The sequence below is a fragment of the Petromyzon marinus genome, chromosome 50 (genome assembly GCF_048934315.1).
Source record: "Petromyzon marinus isolate PM22_M1 ecotype Great Lakes invasive population chromosome 50, UKy_Petmar_22M1.pri1.0, whole genome shotgun sequence".
Lineage (NCBI taxonomy): Eukaryota > Metazoa > Chordata > Hyperoartia > Petromyzontiformes > Petromyzontidae > Petromyzon > Petromyzon marinus.
Genome location: NC_133716.1, coordinates 1,701,056 through 1,727,065, shown reverse-complemented (window position 1 = coordinate 1,727,065; position 26,010 = coordinate 1,701,056). Strand labels below are relative to the sequence as shown.

General features: G+C 48.5%; 1 protein-coding gene across 3 annotated transcripts in view; it reads left to right on the top strand.

Moving 5' to 3' along the window:
- Positions 1-26,010, top strand: part of LOC116953253 (uncharacterized) — a 305,948-nt gene that overhangs the window by 189,395 nt on the left and 90,543 nt on the right. For all 3 annotated transcript variants that reach the window (XM_032973299.2, XM_032973298.2, XM_032973300.2), the window contains 7 exons: positions 385-438; positions 841-885; positions 13,012-13,065; positions 13,201-13,254; positions 16,290-16,343; positions 22,507-22,614; positions 25,367-25,456. In XM_032973299.2, the coding sequence (XP_032829190.2) occupies positions 385-438; positions 841-885; positions 13,012-13,065; positions 13,201-13,254; positions 16,290-16,343; positions 22,507-22,614; positions 25,367-25,456 (459 nt within the window). The remainder of the gene's footprint in view (positions 1-384; positions 439-840; positions 886-13,011; positions 13,066-13,200; positions 13,255-16,289; positions 16,344-22,506; positions 22,615-25,366; positions 25,457-26,010) is intronic.

Here is a 26,010-nt window from a genome sequence, read left to right as displayed (position 1 = left end):
CAAAGAGCAAATAACATCTCGCTGTGTATACAGTTGGTGTGTTTGAGTTGGGAAGAGCGGTGCAGTGGCTTGTGCACTGAGCTGTAATCCCAGCAATCTGGATTCGACTCCTGGCCACGATAACATCAGCATCAAGTGGTATCTGAATGAGACCTGATCCTCCTCTAGATCATCTCAGCCTTGGATGAGTATCTGGTGCGGTGTGTAAAAACACCGGCGCCCGGGAGACGAGGTGCGGTGTTGTGGCCAGCATAGCGCTGGCCACAACACCTCCGTCAAGTGTCGCGCCGACCTTAATAGGTGCCCACTAGCAGTGCCCACCTCTGTGGTCTTTAAAGCCTAAACTGTGAGCGTGCGTGTGTGCGTGTGTGTGCGCGAGTTTAGGGGCCACGAGGAGAGAGGGGTCAAAGAGGTCCGACGGGGAAGCCTGGTCCGAAGGTGAGATCCCCCCTCCTGATTCCCTTCCGCTTTCAGGCGTCGTCGGTCTGAAGCCAAACGTTGAACTCCCTTAAGAGGTGCCGAAGAAGCGAATGAACACGGTGCTCACAAACAGCACCTGCCCCAACAGCTCGAAGAAGCTGTGGGGGGGGGTCGTTGTCTCGTGCGCGGTGCGGTAGTCCACCAGCCGCGTCATGATCCCACGGGTTAAGGTGCCTGCCCAATGCTTCGCCTCTGCTGTCAATTCCCGTGCGGATCCTCTGGCACGAGGCCTCGTTAGGTCGACTCGGACGAACGCGAGTTCCTGTCGAGACAGGGTTGCGGTCTTTACGGCTGAAAGGGCAAGTGTGTGTATTTCGTTTTTATTGCACACTTATTCAAGGAATGTTGTTTCCTTTGCAGGGAAACACTGGATCTGATGGGCCTCCAGGGGCATCAGGAGAGAGGGTAAGGCACCGTTCTGCATTACAAAACTAACTCTGTGAAATGTGCTATTTCATTTATATATATTACTTTCAGTGCTGTTGGTGCGTGATCAGTTCAGACTTGGATCGAAGCGGAAACGATCCATCAGATTCCGATCAGATTGTTCAGCTGACTATACAAGTTCTATATCAGTGTGTGGTGCATTCTAGATTTGGTCACTTCCTAATTGGCTGGTTGCCTTGTATCCCTGATTTCGAGGCTGCAGTACGATTCTGGAAGCAATGATATTGACACTCTCACTTGACTTTGACTTTGCGCACTCAAAGGTCATCTCCGTGCCACGCCCCGAGCAATGCGTGTGCAGCTGACCTTCGTCAAACTTGGGGACGAGCGGCGAACACCTGCGTTGAATTCGGTTGACACGAAACACCTCCTCGCCGGAAAGAGTGACCCAGCTTTTAGCGTTTGAATTCCCACTTTGCATTGGCAATTGCCGATGCAAAACATTCACGCACATCAACCGTGCTTAACAAAGCATAACATGAAACAACAAAAATACCTCTGTTATTCTCGTCATTCTTACAGCACGAAGGCTGTCGTCACCACGAAAGGCTGCTATGGTTATGCTTTGTAAGCTTTACTGGAGATGTTTATCTTGACATAATTGTCAGCCGGAATGCAACTTGGTGACGCCGCTGCGTTGGGTCAGAATTGAAATGATGAAAGAGCAATGTAAAACTTTTTACAGTGTTGACAAATACATTCCAATACAGCACGGCAATCGCCTCGAGTATCACTCCTTTTTCTTTTTACCAGGTAAGGCCCATTGAGCAGTGTTAGCTGTTTTTCAGAAGCAACCTGGCCACAAATGATAGTGCAACGAAGTGGCTTATCACGTGGACATTTAAAGCAGCCAAATACTCGAAGCGCTTGATTTTTTAATTCTAAATTTGGAGGGTAAAACCGGAGGACCCGGAGACAATGCAACCACATGAAAGGAGGCATGTAAAGTCGAAATATTAAGCAGGCGTCAGTCGGAATTGAACCCACGACCTCATGCATACCAGGCGAGGTAGTTAACATCTAGCCACCGTGGCAAGTGTTTCATAAGCGCACACTGCCCGCTTGGATGTGAGAATCAGAAACACGGAACTCGCAAAGAAAAGTAGAATAGTAAAAAAAAAGATTTGAGATGGATCGAAAGGCGCTTGTTTCAGTTTAATTTATTAGGTGTAGCCCTGTGAGCCATGCGGCTCTTTACCCGGGTGCAACCGCAACAAACAAAAACATGAACAAGAAACATCTTAAAGTGACGACGCGCAACAGAAACATCCAGGAAAAAACCAGCAAAGTCTTCCAGTAAAAATCACCGTATATCAACGCTGTGTGCAAAAATCCTAGTGGGATGCAAGTCAAACAATAGCAACCTTAAGACAATTTAGATTAAGGTACTTAGGGCACAAATACAAATCGAGAGACATCATATTGATTGTTATTATGAAAAACAAACTAAGCGGACTTAGGCAGGACGCATCATGGTAAGGAGGGTTGAAATCGCGGATTGACGAGACCAGTGACAGAATGGCAGCCAACGGAGGGAACGCGACCACTGTATAGGTGGAGCCTTGAAGTCCGTTGGTGCGTAGGAGTGAGGCGCCCTGTGGCATCGTAGGATTGTGAGGGGTGGCAGCAGTGATAGGGGGGACCGTCGTCCTGGAGTGAATAGACCGTGGCTCAAGATGATGGTGAGGAAAGTTTCTCAGTCATTGGGTCACCAGGCTGACACCATCGACTCACTGTGCTTGAAAATCTGTATCAATCGTTGGCGGTTGAAACCCAGATTAAAAGTCGGGGTTCCTGATTGTCCTGGCTCAGTGTCTCTGACACGGCCATGTTGAGCTTCCGGAGCCATCCAGACCAATTCATCAGCTTGGTTTTTAAATTTCAAAGTTAGCAAGTGATGTCTTACGTCAAGGTTCTGTATTTTTTAAACCAGTGCTTGAAATGTTCTGCTTTACTTTGCGGGGAGACAACACGATAAAAATGGTTATTACTGTGACACGCATTAATCTCTCTCTGAATCCCACTTCCAAACTATCGGACAAACTTTGGTCAGCAATCATTCACCGAAAGCTTTCACTGACATGCCATGCGAAGTGGTTAAATGGCTGAAATAGTTGGGAATTATTGTGTCCGAGACACCGAGCCGCCAATGTCACTGGCAGGTGTGTTTGAATCCAGGGTTCTCAAGTGCAGCGAGTTCATTGGTCTCGGCCCAGGTCACCAATGCAGGCACGCAGAGTGACACAAACGTTGTTTCGTGAATTTAGTTCCATCTGCCAAGTTGTATTGACGTAGCATTTCACCTTCTTCTTATGAACATTATAATCCTGTAGTCTAGCCAGGTGGCTCAACGGCAGAGCCAGCGGGCTCGCAATGGGAAGGTTGGGCACCATCGTGGCGAGATGTTAACCACCTTGCCAGGTATGCAGGAGGTCAGGGGGTTCGATCCCGACCCTGACGCCTGCTGCATGTTTGGAGTTTGCATGTTCTTCCTGTGGTCACGTGGATTTTTCTCCGGGTCCTCCAGTTTTTCCCTCCACATTTAGAATCATGCTTTTATATATTTCCATATGAAAGCCACTTCGTTGAGCTATCAATTGCGGCCAGGCCTCTTCTGAAAAAGAGCAAAATAGCTCGGTGGGGCTTACCCGGTAAATTTGGGTGACAGACGTATATGCAGAAAATATCTTCAGGAAAAAATTGTGCAGATTTAGAAGAGGGACAGTCTCGGTAGCCATCAGAACTTGAGAGAAGAATTGGGAATTTGGGGAGGAACGCAAGAAAGGAAATAACAACGACAATAACAAGAGCCGCATTTTAAGAGCCTAAATAAATGTAAATAATATCACGAAGCAGTCCGTAAAAGCCGCATGCTGCTCTGGAGACATATGCTGCCGACCCCTGGTCTAGACATTCGCATTCTTGACGTTTTCGAGTATTTGTCTGCTATACATTTCCACGTGATAAGCCACATTGTTGAACTACCATGTGTGGCCAAGTCGCTTCTGAAAAAGAGCTATATAGCTCAGTGAGCATTACCTGGTAAAATTAGAAATAGTTTATAGGTTGCGAGTTCAGATCAAGGGTTGGGGGTCAACACATCCCGTCATCCCTCTCGGCTCGGTAAACATTAGTTCGACTTTTTGCGGAAGTCAACTCTGGTTGTGCTGGATGGGCCCACTCCTGCCATAAGAATGCGGCATTTTTTTCCCACCGCTGGCTGTAAACAGGAGATAAGCACCAATGGCTCAATGCTCATTTTTGTAATTGCTTACTTTGACTTTTGACTATAATATTTATACACGAACACATTGTTGAGTGTTCATATTCTGCTTTTTGCATTGGAATCTTTGTCAAATTCCCTTGCCAGGTGCTTTTTAAAATGTATATTTTAAATATATATGGGAGCAGAGTTCCCGGAGAAATCCCCGTGCAGTTTAGGAGATAACACTCAGAAAACCACTGCGTAGATGGGTCAGCAACCCACTTGCTGTACTCCTAACTTGCCGCCACCGTCATAGCCAAGTAAGTTGGGAGTCTCAGAGCACACAATGCTCCCTTGCATGGTCCCCGAAATCCCTCCACGATCACGGAGCGACAACAGCCAGTTTCCATTATCACGACCGCCCTTGACATCACGGCTGATTTTTATTCTTATTATTATCCAGATACGTAACATTTATGCCACGCTTGTCGCGTGTAACGCTGTATTAATCCTATAGCCTTTCACAAAGTTTATTGCGTACCCCGTGATGCATTGCCTAAGCCTGTGTCACGAAATAGCAGTTACCTTTTAAAGTGCACTGAAGCATTCCGGGGACAAATGATCATAATTAAGGGCAATTGCTTTCCTATAATGCAAGCTCCGCGGCTCCCGCGATCCCTCACATTTTGAGCCAAGCTCTGTTAGGCGTGCAGTCGCGTGGAAAAACAGCCCGGAGCCCTGGCGCACTTGCACTTATAACCTAAAAAAAAAAAATGTTACCGTGAAAAATACACTCGGCCTTTCCGCCGGCGTCTCTGGGGTGTAGCGGTGCCGCAGTGGCACCGCGACACAGCGTTTGGAGACACGAGTTGTCGTTTTATCGAAAACGTCCGTGAAGGAGGTGGGGTCCGGTGACTCAGAGGTCGGCGCGCTGAGCTGGCATCGTCCTGGGTTCATAATCCAGGCAGCCAGCCGCTCGTGGTGAGAGGCGTCAGCGATTTGATGGTCTCAGCACAGTTCAGCAACAATGATTGCATGCATCATTAAAAAAAACAATCGTATGAAATTTGGGTTTTCGCTTAAATTGGCTAACTTACAACGCATGACACGTAATCATGACGTGGAATATCTTATTCTCGCATACGGCATTGTGACTAGTAACTCGAAGATCTATACCCACGTTTGTGATTGTCCTTCAATGTTCACTTGGTGGACGTACAGGCCTGGTGCTGTGAAGTGGCTCTAAGATGAAGGGCCCATTCTTTAGCACTCGGCCGAATAGCAGTTGGACCACACAAACATTGCCATCTCCCACCCCTTCTGGCACAGTTTTCTGACACAGTGTGATGCACTGCTCGATGTAGAATTTAAAAATTGGGATGCTTCTTCATCTCAAGACAAGACGCCCGAGAGCGCGATCGGAATATAATTGGGAAATGCGGTTAAAAAATAAATATAGATACGTGATATATAAAAATATATATACGTGATATATATTTTAAATTTACATTCCAGTTGCGCCATCGGCGTAACGTTAGTGATAATGGAACGTTTCTATTTGACACGCTGGCTAACGAGCACATTTCCCGTGTTAGAGAATGGCACTGAGATTTCTTCAAGGGGGACCTCTTGATGAAATGTTATACACCCCAAAATGGGGCGCTTACATTTCCCACGCACTGCTGCAGAAAGATGTTCGTCACACATGACGAACCAAACTCTTTGGTTCTATTGGGTAAAGTCACGTAGGTGAAAATAAAATAACAAAAAATCACGACGTTTCGGCCACAACACAAGCGGCCTTCATCAGGTGAAGGGACGAGACTGTCTGGAGGACAGCGCTGGAGTGAGAAAAGCCACGCTTAGATCACGACCTTTAAGCTGTGTGAGAAGAAAACAAAGCGCCTTGACAAAGGAATTAGCATATAATATAGCATTGAAATGGCTCATTGAAATAGCTAAGTTAAAGTATACACATCCGCAGAGGCACCCCTTGACAAAGGAATTAGCATAGAATTTAGCATTGAAATAGCTGAGTGAGTAGCTTGTAACTGGTCACAGAAATAGCTATGTTAAAGTCAGAGCATATGCATTCACCGAGGCACCCAGTACAAATCAAACAGGAGAATTTAGCGAAACACAACCACGCTCAGACCGCAGACCTTTAAACTGTGTGCGAGCAAAACATCACTCAGCTATTTCAATGCTAAATTCTATGCTAATTACTTTGTCAAGGGGTGCCTCTGCGGATGTGTATACTTTAACTTAGCTATTTCAATGAGCCATTTCAATGCTAAATTATATGCTAATTTCTTTGTCAAGGCGCTTTGTTTTCTTCTCACACAGCTTAAAGGTCGTGATCTAAGCGTGGCTTTTCTCACTCCAGCGCTGTCCTCCAGACAGTCTCGTCCCTTCACCTGATGAAGGCCGCTTGTGTTGTGGCCGAAACGTCGTGATTTTTTGTTATTTTATTTTCACCTACGTGACTTTACTCAATAGAACAAAAGAGTATGGATCCTAGCAGTCACGAAAGCTTTAAATCTAGAAATGACGAACCAAAACCGATATTTTTTTTAATTCTCCAAACTAGTCTTTGCCAAATTTGGTGGGAGAACTAAATTTTATATGGCAATGTTTTTTTTACACCTCATCATTGGTGACCGTGCTGAGAACATCAACTGACTGCACTTGAGAACGCCTGCTTAGTTACTCACAGGTTGCTAAACCCCGGATTTGAACCCAGGATCTCCTTGACGTCCCACTCGGCGCTGAGCCACTCAGCCACCGCTGTGAGAACATTCGCTGGGACAAAAAAATCGACACTTCTCCCTTTTCCATATGAGCACGGGGTGGCGCTCATCTCTCTCGGTGGCCCAGAGCCATTTGGTGGATATTCCACGTTCCTATGGCAGGAGCCAGCCGTCTACATAGAACAACCACTGTTGAGTTCACCTTCAACTTGATTCATTTTTGTCTACCCCAAGAGGAATGATGATGATGATGCGTTGAGTTGATCTTTCTATCTGCCTGCTGCTGGGCTTGGTATTGAGCAATGCAAAGTGGTGCCAATTTTATTGACCTAAGAGAGATTTGAACTCGTGACCTTGTGATCGTGAGTCGTGTGCTCGAGACACAGTGCCACTCGGCCCACACTGAGACCTCACAAGTCAATCCACTGCTGGATGAGGGTCTCCTCGTGCCGTGCGCGCTGTGCCAGTATTCTGACCATACTTGACCACGCTGGTCATTGTGGGTTGGTGAAGTCAAGGAGCCTCGACGTGGGAGCTGTCCCGCTACAACCATCTATGACAACCCGTTTGTAAATGGCAGTCACCCATCCAAACAATATCCAGGCTCAAGCCTGCTTAGCCTCGGAGATCTATCGAGGTTGGGCGCATTCCGGGCCATTTGGTCACAGGCTGCCGCACGTTACGACACTGCTGTAAATAAAATTGTACCCGAATTTATTTGTCTAGCTGGGTGGCACAGAGGTCACGGAAATAGACTGACCTTCGTGCGGTGTGATCTGTTTAAATCCCAGAGCAGGGGTCAATTTATATTCCGTCATCCATACGGGGAGGGGTGACGGTGGGGGGTGGGGGGCATTGCACTTAGCGTCACAGCTCTTCTTACGTAACGTCTTGCGCAACTGCCTTTTTTTTCTCAACCAGGGCCAGTTTGTGGAACTGAGGATAACGATTCTCGATGGGCACCGATCGAGGGTTTTAAACAAAAACCTCGGTCGAAATAGCCTCACAATTAATTAACGTGACTGCGATTCTTTTCGTACGGAGGCTATAGTTACTTCAAAAAGGCAGAATAAACACGGAGCGTTTTATTTACGTACTTAGCATATGATTATCCTTGGGAAGAACGTGTTTGACTTTAGCTCGATCACTGTGTGCAAAGTGATGGGGCCCCGTTGGCACATAAAGCATCTGCTGCATCTGATTGGAATTTGTTAGAACAGTTTAACACTTTCCCCTTAAGACGCTGCAATTATTTTGTAAATCAACGCGAAGGCGAGCGTTCGTAAGAGCGCGTGCACTAAATGGAGATACATTTTTATTTAAAGCTTTCGTGACTGCAGTGATTCATATTCTTGGTCTTTTCGGTAAAGTCACGTTGAAGGGAAACAATATATTTTATTATTTTATTGTTTCCCTTCAACGTGACTTTACCGAAAGAACCAAGAATATAAATGGAGATAGATACGAAGGTCGCAAGTTCAGAGTTCAACGCCTGGGCCAGGGTCAGCTTAGCTCACCACCACCATCGTCAGCAGCAGCATCATCATCGCTGTTTCCCCCAGGGTGAATCGTTCACAAAAAAAGCAGCACCACGTTGTGGGAAGTCACCACAGCGGCTATCCAGTGGATTGACTGGTCTCTACCATGGACATGTGGAACTCTCCCGCCACTGGTTCGCGGCCGCCACTAAACATAAACACCGCCGCTGTTGCTCGTTCCAGTGAGCAGTCAGATACTCCTCTAGCGTGTGTACGTGCCTATATGCTGAACTAGTCCTGGGCCTCCCCTAGGTCGACTCGGCCTCAAATGAGTACCTGGTGCGGTGTGTAAACAACCGCTACTAGGGACACAAAGACGACCAGGCGCGGTGCTGGACACCCGCACCCTCGTGTGCCGTGCCGGCCTTCATAAGTGCTACTCGCTAACAGCACTTGCTCCAACAGTCCGTCAATAGGCGATACGGGGGGGGGGGGGGTCTTTGTCTGTGTCCGCGAGATGCTTGCACGGCAAAGGTTGAGATGCCACCGATTGCTTCGCTTCCCTCGCCCGCCCTGCACCTATCCGCCAGTGACACGGTACCCCCGTCTAGAGTATACCCGTGAAAGAACCCAAAAACTAAACCCCGCGATAGCCAAACAGGCGTGCAAAGAAGTTGCCCGCGATAGGTTGACACCGTGAACGGTGAACCCCGCCGTACCCAATGGTCTCCCACAGAGTACGGATTGCGTTTGTCCACGCAACTCAGATTCTGGACGGCGAGGGCGGCAAGCGTCCGTGGGCGGCTACGGCTTCGTCCGGCCGCGTCTCAACGCTTTTTTTTTATTTTTTCCGTGGCTCACCGACCTCGAAACTCATTACCCACGCACGGGGCAAGGTGGACACGCCGGGTCCGAGGCCGCTGCTCCCCGGGCGGCCGCGTCACTCGTCCCCCGGGTCTCGACGGCCGTAGCTAGAAAAGCAGTGCCCGATTCGATTGAAGCCTCTCTGTGTCGTGAGACGTGCAAGCGTTTGATTCTCGCGCGCGTGTGTGTGTGTGCGCGTGGGGGTGGCTGGCTGCGTGTTTCACAAGTAACATCTAACACTGCGACGCAACAAAAATTCGGCTCGTCTCTCTTGGAGGACCTGAGCCAGTGGTCGGAATTCCACATTCCCACGGCAGGAGGCAATCTCTCTATAGACCAACCACTTTTGAGTGCGTGTGTTTGTGTGTACGGCGTGTGTAAGGTGCTCACTAACAGCACTTGCCCCAACAGTCTGTTACAGGCTACACGGGGGGTTTTTGTCTTTGTATGTTTGTGGGGAGTGGTGGCACAGTGATTAGCGTGCTACGCTACGAACCCAGTGACCCTGAGGTCGGTTCCCGCTCACGACCAATAACAGTGGTGAATATTTTAACTTCCTGTAGGTAGGCTCAGCATTAGGAATGAGTGTGTGGTGTGTAAACATCAGCACTGCGGAGACGAAGGTAGTAAGGGTTGTCGCAAAAACAGAACGTGCCAATGAGTTACTAGTTCAGCACACCGCTTGTGTGTTGGAGAGTAAACTCCAACACACCGCTCTGCTGAACTAGCAATGAATTGGCATGTTTTTTTCTTCACATCTTCATTATGTATCCTCTCAATGTGATTAATTGTCACGATTCATAGTTGTGATCGGATTTAAGAATGCAGTTTTTTTTATTGTCATTGTGGCCCGCGTTAGCATTTAAGATTTTACAGTGGTTTCACCGATTGAATGTTTTCAATATTTTACAACTTTTCATGAATAATAAAAAAAGAAGCAAATTCGTCTTAAGATTCTTGTTAGGAAAAAAATAATAAACTGATAACAGAATCCTCTTATACTTCTTGAACATTGGCAGACATTATCACAGCGAGTTAATGCATACTGTCCCAGAACACCGTGTCGTATCTACGGTCTCGTGTGTACATACACTGCCTCGTGTATGTACTGGTAATAATAATTTAGCGCATTCGGTGTTAGGGCCATTCTTATAGCGCGGGGCTATCTCGAAGGGTGGAAGGAAGGAAGGCGCTGCTGTGATTCATACACACGGAACTGCGGTCGTTTCACAATGGGGGCTGATGTTGCCGCTGCTGTGCGGAATCCTAATTGAGTCATTCTCAGGTAATTTAAAAAATCGCCTGAAAATGCGGACCTTGACGGTCGGCACGCAACGGGCCCCGCTCGGAGAAGGTCCCGCTGCGACACAGACTCCGCCGCGCTGCTAGCGTGCGCGTGTGTGCGCCTGTCTTTCTTTTATGCTTGTGCGGTCAATACACCCGCAGTAATAACCAGGGCGGCCGCCCGTTATTCGAACCACGATCCTCTTGCAACAACAATTGGCGAACCCAACCGTGCCACGTCACCGCCCCTGTCTGTGCGCCGCTAGCGCCCCGTTGCGCACCGCTCAGCTGGCACCGTCCCTCTGCTGTCCCGTTTGTTGGTGCTGGCTGTCTCGTCGTCTCCTGTGGCCCGTCTCCTCATTTGCGCTGAGCTAAACGCTACTTTGGCGTGAAACGTACCGTGCTTTTTCTGGAATATTTTGCTGTTTTGTCCTGGATTTTCTGTTTGCACAGTCACTTTAAGATGTTTTCTTGTTCGTGTTTTTTGTTTGTTGCGGTTGCACCCGATTCAAGAGCCGAATGGCTCACAGGGCTATACCAAAATAAATGAAACTGAAACTGCATGCTTTAAAAATATATATGATTGTAGCCTTCATTTGCAATTGGATGCTTGTATCACGAGCTTTACAAATTGATATTGCCCGATCATTTGGTGCGTTGGTAAACTCTGGTGTTTACGTGTTTGTTTGTGTGTGTCTGTTTATTTTAGTGCATGTGTGTGGTTGGTTGGGTGGATGTGTGTGTGTTTATATATCATTGTGTGTGTGTATATTGGTGTGTGTGCGCATGTGTGGGAGCGATAGTGAACTGTGCTACAAACACAACGATCTGAGCTCGAATTACCAGTCACGGATAACAATCAAAGACAAGTGAAATCAGAATCAGTCCTGGACCCAGCCTTAAATGATCACTTGTTGCTGCGTCTACACATCATCACTTTAAAGTAATAGGGGGCCCCGGCGTGGTGCTGCCCATGCCATCGCGTGCACCATTCTCCCCACAATGCATCTGTGTTCTCAAGTGGGAGTTCATATCCACAGACGAGTGGTCATCAATGACGGCACGCAAAAAGCGCCATGGTATTTTAGTTTATCGCTAAATTTGGTGGGCTGCTACTCTGAGGGCTGACATTCGGCAGCTCCTCGCATGCCTGATACTTTTTATTTACAGAGCATGTAGGAGCGTCACCTGGCGTTGGGTGAGCGATGCCTATTGAGATAATCCATCATCATCATGATCATCGCGCCTTGTTTACACCAACGCCTCCCTTGCATGACACCTCGAAACAAAGGGCAAGGCCCTAATAGCAAGGCGCCGTTATGCTGACGTTGAATCCACGTCGCACCATCTTCACCAGAAGGTACCATGGGCCCCTCCTTTACAGACAGAGGGGCGTACGCACGCACGCATGGACGGAGCAAATGTATGGACAATTCCATCCGACCCTTCCCTCCCCATATAAGCGTTCAAGTTCACCCTCACGGTCTCCACTTGGGTGGCGCCCCCCCCCCCCCCCCCCCCCGTACTGTGACCGGCGCCTTGTACTTGGCTCGTTTTGAGTCGCACTAAAAACAATAACGCAATTTCATCCTTAATTGGGAAACGTTCGTAAAAAAGCGCGCGAGGGATGTCCTGCACGAGCGAGAAGCGGGCGCTTAGCGCTCCTCTCTGTTGATGGTCTTGAGATTAAGTGGTAAATTCCACACCATGGCGACAGGGGCCCGATCTCAGTGTTGACTTGCAGCAAAGGGGTGTTCATTTATCGACCTTGAAGACAGGATGATGATGATGATGACAGGGTAGATTTGAACTCGCGACCTCTCCCAATTCAGAGCCAGATTCTCTGAGGACAGTGCCACTTGTATGGTTAAAGGTGTCCGTGTAAGCATACATATACTGGCCTCAGTTGAAAAATAGGTTTTGCCTGTGATTTCAGACTGCTTTGGACGATTGATAGGCTCTCTGTGTGAAACGTAGCAACGGTCTGAATCGCAGGATGCTCAACCCTCACCAACTCACAAATCTGCTCTTGGGCAGATTTGTGAGTTGGAGGGAGTCCAAAACCCCTGCAGGTTATCACTCGCCGCTGATGGGACCCGTGACCAGGAATCGAACTCAGGTCACTCGGTTCACGACGCGATGGGCGAGCCACTGTGCCACCGCTCCCACCTGTACCTTTGTTTAGCGATAAAAAAAAAAAACTACGATTTTTTTTTTAAGTTTTGGACAGGAGTCGCCTCGTGTGGACGAGTGATGTTACCGTGGCATCATCGCCATTCTTTCGATTACGCTGTCACGAGCGTGCTCCTAGCCATAGCTTTACAATGATGTTGTTACCAAGTCTCAAACTCATGTCAGACAGCTACGGGCGCATTGCCTTAAGGTACGTATCGACTCGAGCTGTTTGGATTTTAGGTCGTGTGTTCCTCGATTTTAATTGAGCGATCGGTCGCGTTCATGACTGATGTTTAAAAACCCCGCGCATCTTTCTATTTTTCCGCAGGGCCTACCGGGTTCTCAAGGTCCCACTGGATTCCCAGGAGCCAAGGGTCCTCCCGTGAGTTCCGCATGGACACTTCGCCATGTTCGCTGCGTCAATAAAAAAACTTTCCTGTTGCTCCGTGTCAGAAGCGGACTTCAAAAATGCGCCCTCCACACGATGTTTCTCACAAACTGTGGATTTGTTTTGCAGGGTCCGATCGGGAAGGAGGGAACGCCAGGCCACCCGGGGCAGAGAGGAGAGATCGTGAGTATAGACGGCGGACATGCCGCAGACACACGGCCTGGGGAGGCCTTCGTCCAGTAGTGGATTGATCACAGCTGCTGCTGCTGATGATGACGACGATAATGACGATGATTAGGAGCGTAATGGCCTATCCATTAAAATCAATTATCGTTCTCACATTACTTACATCGAACCATACATCTAAGAATTGGAAATGTAGACTCTATGCAAATTACCGGCTAAAATACCTCTATGATAATGAAACATATGAAACTGAACAAACCAGGAAAATACAAACCAGACAGACAATATAAACAAGACAAAAACATAAAATCAGTTCTTTAAACAAATTGTTACCCAGAATCATAACAATTCCCAGTCACCAATGACTACACGAATATACCTTTGACATTATTTTTTTTTATCTACACTTCATTTGGTTTGACTGCCTCGCGATGAATATTAGTTACTCTCTGTAGCAGGCTAAGTGGTAAAGTTATGCCCATTCCATCAATGGGGACTAAACCAACACAATATTAATATCAGAAAATATCTCACCTTTAAAATGTCACTCACAATTAATTTACGCAGTTGTACGTATTCTGCATTTAGCCACATACTTTTTAAGGTGCATCTTTAATCTCAAGGATTTAATCATCTAGCTAAATAATGAATCTGGATTCATTAAATCAGTATTCACAGATGCAAATGTGAATGCAAAGATGTTGACATTAAAAGGAAATCACTGGAGGTAGTCCAACTCCTCCTTCACAGTTTCCTTGGCCCCATTGGTCTGAGAGTTTAATTAAATGCTAATTAGTTGTGACAGAGAGTCGGCTGGGCGACTCGAGGGACTGATCATACGTCAAGGACAGTCAACCCCACACTGGTGAAATCCTGGGTTTGAATTCTGCTTTTAAGCCCGGTTATCAGGCCTATTACAGTGGCTATGAGTTTCACGTCGGTGAAGAACACCCTTTGTAAGCCATTCAAAATTGGCTCCAACTAGCCGCGGATAAGGGGTCTATTGATCAGATCTCAGCCGGACGTCTCTGACACATCATTCGTGGTCCGCTACCCTCTTGCGAGAATTTCCGAATGGAATTTTGTTTGGCTCAAGACGTGACACCCCTATTAGCGATTGGAACATACCGAGAAGCAAAACAGCACAACATAATAATGACGGAGTTTGAACGTTACAAAAAAACGAGTAATAAATCAGAAATAATCATGTACAGCCTCTTTGTTAATTCATTCCTGGATGAGGGCTTCCCCCACGCTTGTGCAGGTTGTGGAGGTTAATCGACCGGGTCGCGGTTTGTGAAGGCGGGGAAGCATGGACGTGGGAGTGTAGAAGTACAGTACAACCAACAACGGATTGTGCTGCATTGACCTCTGCCACCCACCGCATAGCCACGCAGGATCCTATGACAACCTGTTGTGCAGGTTAATTCCCTATCCACAAAAAAAACATTTTTTTATCTTACCAGGTAAGGCCCACTTAGCTATATCGCTCTATTTCAGAGGCGACCTGGCCACATACGATAAGCCCAATGAAGTGGATTATCGTTTGACAATCTATAGCCGCCAAATACTCTAAACGCGTGTTTCTAAATGTGGAGGGGAGTAAAATCCACGCAACCACAGGGAGAACATGCAAACTCCAAATATACAGCAGGCGTCAGGCTCGGTATCGAACCCACTAGCTCCTGTATACCAGGCCAGGTAGTTAACATCTCACCACTGCGACACGCAGCAACCTTTTAAGCTATTTTATTTCTTGCCGCATTGGTTTGGGCAAAAACCCCGGTTAACCTGTTAAAAATGGAATCGCGGAAGAATTGATTGTCTCGTGGGTAAATCGGTGGAGGGAAAATAAATATATATAAAAAAATCAGTGGTGAATTAAGCAGGAATCGACAAAATGCCCCCAGTGATTTGATGACGGATGAGAGCTCCCTATAATGCGCTTTGCAATTACCAGGCTTCTCGAGGAGCGGGTCCCAGGTCGCTTTAACCTCCATTGATCGCAGGCCAAATGACATTCGCATCATGACACAAACATGACCTGCCGACCCACTCGTTTCTGCGTGCCCACGCCTATGTGTGTGTCCACGTATACACAAGTACGTGTGTGTCCAAGCGTGCTTGTGTGCGTGTGTCCATGTGTGCGTATTTGTCCATCATAGGTTCTCGCAGACAGCACTTGCCCCAAAAATCTGTAAAGGCTATAGGGAGGATCTTTGTCTTTGGTCATGCCTGTGTGTGCACCCGTGTGTGTCCACGCTTGTGTGCACGCGTGAATGTGTGCGTGCCCGTGCGTGTGTGCGTGTGTAAATGGGCTGGGCAAGTGATTCCACGTCCCGGATTCTATTTTTGGTGATGATGCCTTGTCAGTGGCAATTGGCCTTCAGACCTCTTGTGGGCATCCTGTAAGTCAATTCAGCCTTCAATGACTATCTGGTGGTGCGTAAACATAACCACGTGTGAGACAAAAGCCACCAGCTCCACGCCACTCCTTTGTCTCCTGCGCTGGCTTTAACAGGTGCTCGCTAACAGCACTTTGCCCCTACGGTGTGCGAGGCTTAACGCCTCTGGGCATGCTTAGTTATCTTAGAGATGCACGCACGTTGAAGAAAACATTTCTTCTACTCAAACAAGTGTGGGGTGGTGCCCCGAGTCAGTGGTAGAAACTCAACGTTGCCATGGCAAGAACCAGTCCCTTACAAGGATCACCGCTGTCGACTTCCTACAGGAATTGGTAGTCTGCGTGTCACGCGGCAGGAATTGATTTGCACCGAGATCTGGTACCGGTGTCACGCTTTTGAACTTCACTACTGTTATACTGCACAGTTCAGACAATAGAGCTCGTGCCGACTGAGGAGCAGCGTCTGGGTTTGGTCTGCGGTGGTGAAAGAGGTGGCAGGCCTCGGTCGAACTGCGGTGCCACCCCGACCGGATTGGCACCGCGCAGAATTCCTTTCCAGTCGCAGCGAGGTTCGTGAAGTGGCTTTGTCGTGTTAACCGTTGCATTCTCTTCGTATTTCTTTCTGCAGGGATTCCAAGGAAAGACTGGGCCTCCAGGCCCCACAGGTGTTGTTGGACCGCCGGTAAGTGGTCTAAAAAAATGGCTGAAAATAATTGCGCTTATTTATACGACCATAGACGAATTTTTCTTGACTTAATTACCAAATTAACACAGTGCACTTTTTTTAATACTGGTAGTTATTTTCAACGTTAAAGAACGCTGTCGTTATATACTTCAGTCTGCCTTGCATTTTCCCTGCAAACAGAGTCATGCGAGACAGCTAATGATTGGCATTAGGCGTGTGAAGCCTGACACTTGCTTCTTAATCGAATATACTCTGCTATTTTGCATAAACAAATACGACTGATCTTAAGAGTTCACTGTTGCTGTGCACAATGGGACATTTTTTCCTTCAAGAATTTACGGCGTATAGAGTCGTTTTTACGGCTTCTGTCCATTCGTGGGACCTGTTCAATGCTCGGGGTCTCGTGTCCATCAATTTGAGACACAGCCCAACGATGACTCACAGCCATCGCAGCTAACTTATCGTCATTTCCTTCCCCCCCCCCCCACCGTGCTCATGATCCGCGTCAACTTTTACCTCCATCCCTTGGATAGCCCCAAGTGCTGATGCTTCTGCCGAATATTCGATTGGTCGCATGTCATCAATGCAAGTCGAGGGTCGTGCCAAGGGATTCATTTGTGATGGGGCATCCAGGGTGTCTCCCAGGGATTGTATCGATTCGCCGGTCACCCTAAGCCAGCGGTGGATATTCCACGTTTCCATGGTGGGGGTGCCCATTCCTTCTCTTCACACTGTTGATGTGCCTGCAAAGCGGTGCGCCCCCTTTCGACAGCCCCCCCCCCCCCGCCCCCACAGCGACGATGTGCCCAACGGATCCTCGTCCCGATTTGGAACTCACGGCATTCTGGCTGCGAGACTAATGCTCTGTGATTAGAAATCAATGAGCAATGGGGCGCGTCAATGTCACTCGTGGATGACAGCCTCCCCAAACTGTGCCGGATCATAGCGGTCATTTGACCATACTTTACGCTGGTCAGTTTAGGGTTGGTGAAGGTGAGACGTGTATACGGGGGAGCGTAGAAGTACGGTGCAACGGCAAATTTCGCGGGACTGCCCTCTCCCGACCAGCGTACGTTAGACCTGCTGCACGAGCTGTGAATTGAGCAGTTTTGTTTGTTAACGGCACAAGTTGTAAATTTAGTTAGAACTAAATTCGATTTAACTGACCATCAAATCGACTCCACCCAGTTTAATCAAGTGCTGCCCACCAACTCCATCACCCCCCACCCCCCACCACCGGCCCCCCCCCACCCCCCAAAGTCAAACCCATGATCCTCAGCGGCCACCGGCTCCGTGTCTCCCCAACATGGCCATTACGAGTCCCAGCGGTGCTCGGTAGCGCAGAACCCTTTAAGTTTGGCGGTCAGCGCTCTCGGACGTGTCGGTGGCCTTTAAACGCGGAGGGGCCCTCGGCACGTCGAGCGGCGCGAATCGCCACAGCGGCGGCGGCAGCAGCAGCGAGACTTTGATTGACGATAAATGTTCGCAAACGGCCGAGCGAGAGCCGCATTTCCCCGGCACTATTGATCTAACGTGACCTTTTAGCTCGCGCCGACCAAGCCAATTGTACAGACAACGCACGCGCCGCCCGTTTCTATGTGTGTGTGTGCGTGTGTGTGTGTATATGTGGGGAGCGATAGTGTAGCGGTTAGCGCTACGCTGCGCTATGAACCCGGCGACACGGGTTCGATTCCCGCTCACGGCCAACACCAGTGACGATTATTTGAACCGGTCCCGGGCCTCCCCTAGGTCGACTCAGCCTCGAATGAGTACCTGGTGCGGTGTGTAAACATTGCCACTAGGGAGACAAAGGCGGTCGGGCGTTGTGCTGGCCACCCACCCCCTCGTGTACCGTTCCGGCCTTCATAGGTGCTCACTAACAGCACTTGCCCCTACAGTCTGTTAAGGCTATATGGGGGATCTTTGTCTTTGATATATACAGGGGAGCGGTGGTGTAGCGGTCAGCGCTACGCTGCGCTACGAACCCGGCAATCCGAGTTCGATTCCCGCTCATGGCCAACATCGGTGACGATTATCTGAACCGGTCCCGGGCCTTTGCTAGGTAGACTCAGCCTCAAATAACTACCTGGTGCGGTGTGTAAATATCGCCACTGGGGAGACAAAGGCGGCCGGGCGTGTTGCTGGCCACCCACCCCCTCGTGTGCCGTGCCGGCCTTCATAGGTGCTCGCTAACAGCACTTGCCCCTACAGTCTGTTAAGGCTACACGGGGGATCTTTGTTTTTTGCCTTGTGTGTGTATATATATACAAGCATCCATGCATGCGTCCGTGAGCACACACATACATCCATGCGCCTATATTTGACGTATGTACATGTGCATGAACGCGTACACAAGCAGGTAAATACACACATACGTGCAGGTACGCACGCACGTACTTACACGCATGTGCATGTAAAGGCACACACTCATAAGCATACAGATCTTCTGTGTTGTGCGTATACATACGCTCAACAACAACCGGAATTCACAACTACGTGACAAAAGCTGCTTGGGCATGCAGTGGCTGTGCATGCAAGCTGCATAACCCAGCCAATGCAGCCTCGCCTGCTAGAGGAGCTCACTGATGAGACGTATCTAGTAGACCTTTCAAGGTCTGGTTAAACCCAGGATGTATCGTAGGCAGGCCAGCCTGATTGTTGGTACAGATGTCCCCTTAAAGGGTTTCACGTTCGCAAGCACAGAGATGCGAGGGCATGACTGGCCGAGAAGACCTGGAGCTCCCTATGGAGCGACAGGCCAGGTAGCTTCTGCAGTGTTATGCAGTTGATGAAACGATAATGACTTTCGACTGATTCGGAGTAAGACCTCCACTGCCAAATTGCCCAGGTACAGAAAGGTATTCACACTTTGCACAACTGCCCCATCAATCATGGGGAGTGGAGAGGGTGGAGCATTCGATGGCACAAAATACCCAGGCAGGTGCTTAGTTTTTGTGGGGCTGATGGTAAGGCCCCATCTCTTCGTACTATGCTCCAGGTTCTGCAGTAGCAACTTTTTCTCAAAGTGAGCATCAATTATAACATAACATGGCTGACCGCACCCGGGCATCAATTAACCTCCCATTGTGTCTGCACCAGATAAAAACATTCTCAGGTATAGCCATGGAAATATTTTTTAACGATGTGGTCAAAGCAGATGTTAAATGGTGTATGGGCCAGAGGACATCTCTGTCTCACCCCAACATGAACAGAAAATGGCTCTAATGCAGCTTTACCCGGGCCTACCCACCAATCATAAATTATCTCAATGATTGTCAGCAGAGGGTCAGGGACCTTGGAAGCACAAAGAATAACCCAGACCCCTGGCCTGTTGATGGTATCATAGGCCTTCACCAGGTCAATAGAGCAGAGATGTCGGTCCTGTTGAAATTCCCGACACCTTCCGCTGTAGCAATCGGACAGGGAATATGGCATCTGTTCACTCCCGCCCGGGTCTGAAACCACATTGTGGGTCAGTGGCCAATACCAATCTCTCTCACACTCTCAAACTCTCACAATCACTCTCTCACACACTCACACTCACTGTCTCACTCTCACTGTCTCACACACGATGGGGTGGGTGGCCAGCATCACGCCCGGCCGCCTTTGTCTCCCCAGTGGCGATGTCTACACACCGCACCAAGTACTCTTTTGAGACTGAGTCTACCTAGGGGAGGCCTAGGACACGTTCAGATACTATAATTGCCACTGGTGTTGGCCATCAGCAGGAATCGAACTCGGGTCACCGGGTTCATAGCGCATCGCGCTAACCCGCTTACACTACTGCTCCCACACACACAGATACTAACATACACATACACAACCCTACAGGCACGTAAGAGACATGCTCACACACACACAAGGGTTGTCTGCTCTGACGGAAGGCTTGGCATTAACTGGGTGTCTGACGTGTAAGTGAGCGCTGACAATCTCTGGCTCTGTATGCATGCCAAGTGCGTGCGCGTGAGTAATGCTGGAAGCTGGCGGCTAATTCAGACACACGAGGAACGAAGCCATTATACCGACCCAAATGATCGTCAACATCATTATTGCTTCTCCATAATTTCATTTCACCTACCTAAACTTTTTCGAGTGAAAATGAAAATTACTCTCATTTTTGGCGTTTCTACTGCCTCGTGTTTTGTTGTTGTTCCACTATTTGTGTTCCGTAAAGCATATAAAGTACCGCACATTGCGAATAATGTCTGCTGTAATTATGCGCGTACACATGCGGTGAAATGGATATTGACATAGTCGTATGCTGTAGCATATGCGACATTGGTAATACAGGCACAGCCAGTTTTACACCAAGCATGCGTTCCTGAAAACCAGAATGTAAGTAAAAATATGCTTAAATGGAAGCGTGTTTGTGGAGATTTAAAAACAAAAACAGACTACACATGAAAGATATTATTATAGCCAGTCAGGGACGCTCACACTGGGGCGCCTCACGACATCTGGCGCCTAAATGTTCGTCGTGAGACGTAAAAACATTGGGGCTTAATGGTCACGTTCGTAAATCTAGAGTACGCTATGGCGAGGTACCACGGCCCACAAAAGCGGGATTGGGTTTCGGTAAGCTGAGTACACCGTAGTGAAAGTACACAGTATCTGCTGATGTTGCTGCTGCTGCCGTGTTGACAGTGATACACAAGCACAGTTAACAACAAAAACAACTCAACGCATTCACCAGTAACACTGTGACCTTAAGAGGAACAACATATACAGCAGGCAGCATTTCAGGCAACGGCCCTTCACAGATGTACATGGTGTGAACGAGGTCAGTCCTTTACCCAAAATGTCACCGATATACTTTTCCTGTTCAGGCCGCACTGTTAATGACGGATATATATACACACACACACACGTTAGATGTATTCAGATACAGTTATAAAGTAAATAAATAAAGATCACAAAATGTACAACACGATCAGCTCTCACTGCCGTTATTTATTGTACACCGACACTGCTGCCGCCCGTATTTATGTAGCGCGTGGTGCAGCGGTGCTCCGTCGCTTAGCAACGCGGCTTTGAAGCCTCTGGACCCTGCTGCTGTGTCGCCGCAGCAGACAAACACCGAGACACATCAGAGCGATGTTTGTTGGAGCAGCGCTTGGCACCGGCAGGATGGGACAAGGGCGCTAATGCCCCGGGGGGGGCTCACGGGGGGCAGACTGCAGCCTCGCCCGGTGCCCAACGCGGCGATTGTGGGGCACGACCCGAAATAAATCACTTTCCGTTCTGTACGTCAGAAAATTTTGAAAATATTTATGTGGAGCCTGTCGGTCGATTGGCATTCCTTGCAGATTCATGGTAACCAGTAGCATGTGCTTAAGCACAGAAACTTTTAACGGGTTCACCATTATTCGGGCTCATCTGCAGTCAGCCGTGCACCCTGCCCGAGGCTCGGAGAGCCGTGAGGCACCTTGAGAATCTGTAGGATTCAGTGATCATTCGAGTAAAACTCATACTGACATCAATAATATTTTAGGTTTAATAATTCCCGAGGCTCGGAGAGCCGTGATGCACCTTGAGAATCTGCAGGATTCAGTGATCATTCGAGTAAAACTCATACTGGCATCAATTATATTTTAGGTTTCATAATTCCCGAGGCTTAGAGAGCTGAACTCCCACGCTCAGAATGCTTTCGCTGCTCAGCTGCTCTCAATGACGCATGATTGGCTCAGCCATGGCTCAGCTCAGGCTAAGCTCATGGAAATCTTGCCCATGGCTGGGACCCTGTTCATAGGCGGCTCAAGTTAAGCACGGCTTTGAGGCAGCTCACTTGAGCCCAGAGCCAAGCCTAAGCCTCTCAGTGACTAAGAATACAGGCCCTGGCGATCTAGTGTAAGTCTTACAGGGCCCATAGAACCAAACAAAGTGTCCGCTATGATTCTCGGGGTTCACTGTTCATGTCCAGTCTCACAGAGCCAGCTTCCAATTTGGCTTGTGGGTTTCTATAGCGAATCAAATGTGGAGCTGTCTTACACTGCGCCTGCACGTGCAGTGTACTCATGTGGAGCGCACGCACGCACCACACACACACACACATGGCGCGTGTTTGTGTACCCTCCCACGCACGTGCCCACCTGCCATCATTGTTGTCCGCGGGACAATGTTTGCGAGCTACCGTTTGCACGCTGCTGTCTCCGCCACGCAGGGTCCCACAGGTCAGACCGGCCAGAACGGCGAGCGGGGTCACCCAGGGCCCCCGGGACCCCCCGGCGAGCCTGGCCTCCCTGGGCCCGACGGGAAGGAGGGGACGAAGGTAATGGACGCGGTGTAGGGGACATACAGGTGTAGGGGACATACAGGTATAGGGGACATACAGGTCTAGGGGACATACAGGTCTAGGGGACATACAGGTGTAGGGGACATACAGGTGTAGGGGAGATACAAGTGTAGGGGACATACAGGTGTAGGGGACATACAGGTGTAGGGGACATACAGGTGTAGGGGACATACAGGTGTAGGGGACATACAGGTGTAGGGGACATACAGGTGTAGGGGACATACAGGTATAGGGGACATACAGGTCTAGGGGACATACAGGTGTAGGGGACATACAAGTGTAGGGGACATACAGGTGTAGGGGACATACAGGTGTAGGGGACATACAGGTGTAGGAGACATACGGGTGTAGGGGACATACAGTTGTAGGAGACATACAGGTGTAGGGGACATACGGGTGTAGGAGACATACGGGTGTAGGGGACATACAGGTGTAGGGGACATACAGGTGTAGGGGACATACAGGGTACTTAACACACAAAAAAACACGTGGATTTTTCTCCGAGTCCTCCGGTTTTTCCCACCACATTTAGAATCAACGTGCTCTTAGAGTATTTGGCTGCGATACATTTCCATGCGATAAGCCGCCACAGCATTGAGCTATAATTTGTGATAGCCTGGTCCCTTCTGAAAAAGAGCTACGTAGCTCAGTGGGCTTTCTTTACCTGCTAAAATAAAAAAAAGTTTTTTATTTCTAATCGGCTTGAACTAAGATCTCAACACTGCTTACTCAGTGCCTCGAACACGGCCTTTATAATTCCCCTGAGCCAACCAGAGCTACCCTACGTGAAAAAAAATACAATTTAATATCACTGGGAGCGTGGTTTTAATAAAGGATTGTACAAATTTCATTGCTTCATTCAGAATTCATTGTCTTGCTCCGGCAATCATCACAGATTTACAAGAATGCAGCAGCAGCTGTTATAGAGAAATAATACTTTGAAGGTTTAATCAATAGTTGCTATTACAAAAAATACAACAACACGGAGAGAGAGGACATTTAAGTCATGAATAATCAAAACTTGGCTCGCACACACAAATCGGCCGCATGCATAATTAATGGTACAAAACTTCTACCATGTGAAACAGCAAAGTCATACGTCCCCAATTAAATATTAACGCGCGGATAAATGTAAAATAACACGTCGTAAATCGTGCAACCAAAACCGTGTTGCATAATACACAGCGTGAGTTGTAAAGGCGGGCAGTTGGGTTTATTTAAGGATATGGAATCCAAAGAGCCTCAAAGTCTCCAGGATCTTGCTACTCATGCAACCTCGTGGTGGCTTAATTTCCACAGGCAGTTTTGTGCTGGTTGGTGGAGATTTCACATTCCCATGGCAGGGTCCTATTGAGAGTTTGGATTCGACAGTGGCACAAAATAGCCGATGCCGATTCGTCCTGTTTTGGCGTGTTAATGGCAATGTCATCGTTTCAACTTGTAAAAGTATCCCACAGTATTCGCTCGCTCTCGTAAAGGGAGAGAGAGACAGTGACTCAGCGGCGCGAGGAACCGCACACGAGCGGGAAGGCAGCAGAGCCACTTGATGAGCCAGCACCAACGATTTGCCAAGCTCTGCGGTCCTCTATATAGTAAGGTGTCACCAGCCAATTAATGAGTGTTTACATATTGGAGGAAACCGCAGCGTCTGGAGAAAATCCACGCGTTCGGGAGGGAAATACTCTATCCCACACAAGCGAAACAGGCGTAGTCCACATTTATGCTCAACCGCATTCGCCTGGCGAGTCAGCGGTACGGCTCATCCTCAACGCCCCCTGGGAAGGGAGTTTCACGATGTTTGTGCGATCCGCCAACCCTCGCCGCCTGCCTCCACAGTGCCAGACTACAGGCATGCGCCACCACTGCCCGGCTAAATAACGCTCCAATCGTTTCCACTTATTTTTTAAACGACCAGCGACTCTTTTCTCTTTTTTAATAAGTATTTGCGGCCCTTTTCAATGACGAATGTTCCCCGCGAGAGGAAATCACGAGTGCCCCTAAGAAAACCCCAGCCACATGAGGAAACAATGTGTCACATGTCCACGCGAGTGCCGAGTTCACAAACCCACGGTCCGTCTGGGACACCTCCCGGCCACCTCGCAGCACAAGAAGTTTTCAGAGTTTTAATTGTGATTATTATTGTTGATTTTGCTGCCTTTTATTATTAGTTATAGGCTCGTTTACCCAGGAAAGCCTCGCCGAGTCTCAAGGCTCTTTTACAGGAGGATCCTGCCAAGTGCCGCAGTGGCTAGGAGATGTTAAACTCCCTGGCCTGGTATGCAGGAGGTCATGGGTTTGATCTCAACCCTGACACCTGTATATTTGGAGTTTGCATGTCTCTCTCCCCATGGTCGCGTGGATTTTTCTCCTGGCCCTCCGTTTTTTTCTCTCCACATTTAGAATCAACGTCCACGCGTTTAGAGTATTTGGCTGCGATAAATTTCCACGCGATAAGCCGCTATGTCGAGCTATCATCTGTGGCCATTTCGCTTCTGAAAAATAACTGTAAAGCTCACTGAGCCTTACCGGGTAAAATAAAAATAGTTTTATCGTTTAGTTTAAGGGCTTGCAGTAGGGAGGGCGATGTTGCTGCTGTTGTGCGTAAATCCCAATTGAGTAATGTGCAGGTAACTTCTCAGCATTGGAAAGTTTGGGCAATTGCAGTTGTAACGCTTTGTGTTGTGTTTTTTTTAGTTAAGTTTTTGTTTTGATGTCGTCTCTTCTTCAGGGTGACCCGGGACCCGCTGGCCCCCCAGGAAAGGAAGGATCACCCGGCCTGAGAGGCTTTCCTGGCGAGAGAGGCCTGCCGGGCCCAGTGGTAAGCCTCCCCCCAAGGTTTTCCCTCTCAGATTTACCCCCACAAAGTCAAGGTGGAGCTGTCCTCCAGCTCGAGCCCTGCATGGGGCAGACGTTCAACCCTGCCAGCGGAGGAAATTCCACGGCTCTGTGTTGAGAGGCCAATTTTTTTCCGTTGGGCAACCACTGCTGGCTTCTCAATGCAATGGGGTGGACGACTAATTTTATTGACCACAGTGGGATGATGGTAATGAGGATGATTATGGTGGCCTGAGATGGCTCTCTCGGCTAGGATTTGAACTCGTGAACTTGCACTTGAGTCGGGTGATCTGCCCCACCCCCCCAGTGGCATCCTTATAGAGCTACGCGATCACACATGGCGCTAGGTTTCACAGATGGTTATAGTATTCCAATGGGGGTGATGTTGGTGCATAGCTTTAACCCACTTATACATTTGTGGGTAGTTTTTTTCTATTTGGCCATTTTTGTTTACTATTGTGCTGAATGAAGTCGCCAGATTACGAACGTAAATACTGCGTGCGGCGGTACGATGGCACGTGTTATGGTTGAGGAGAC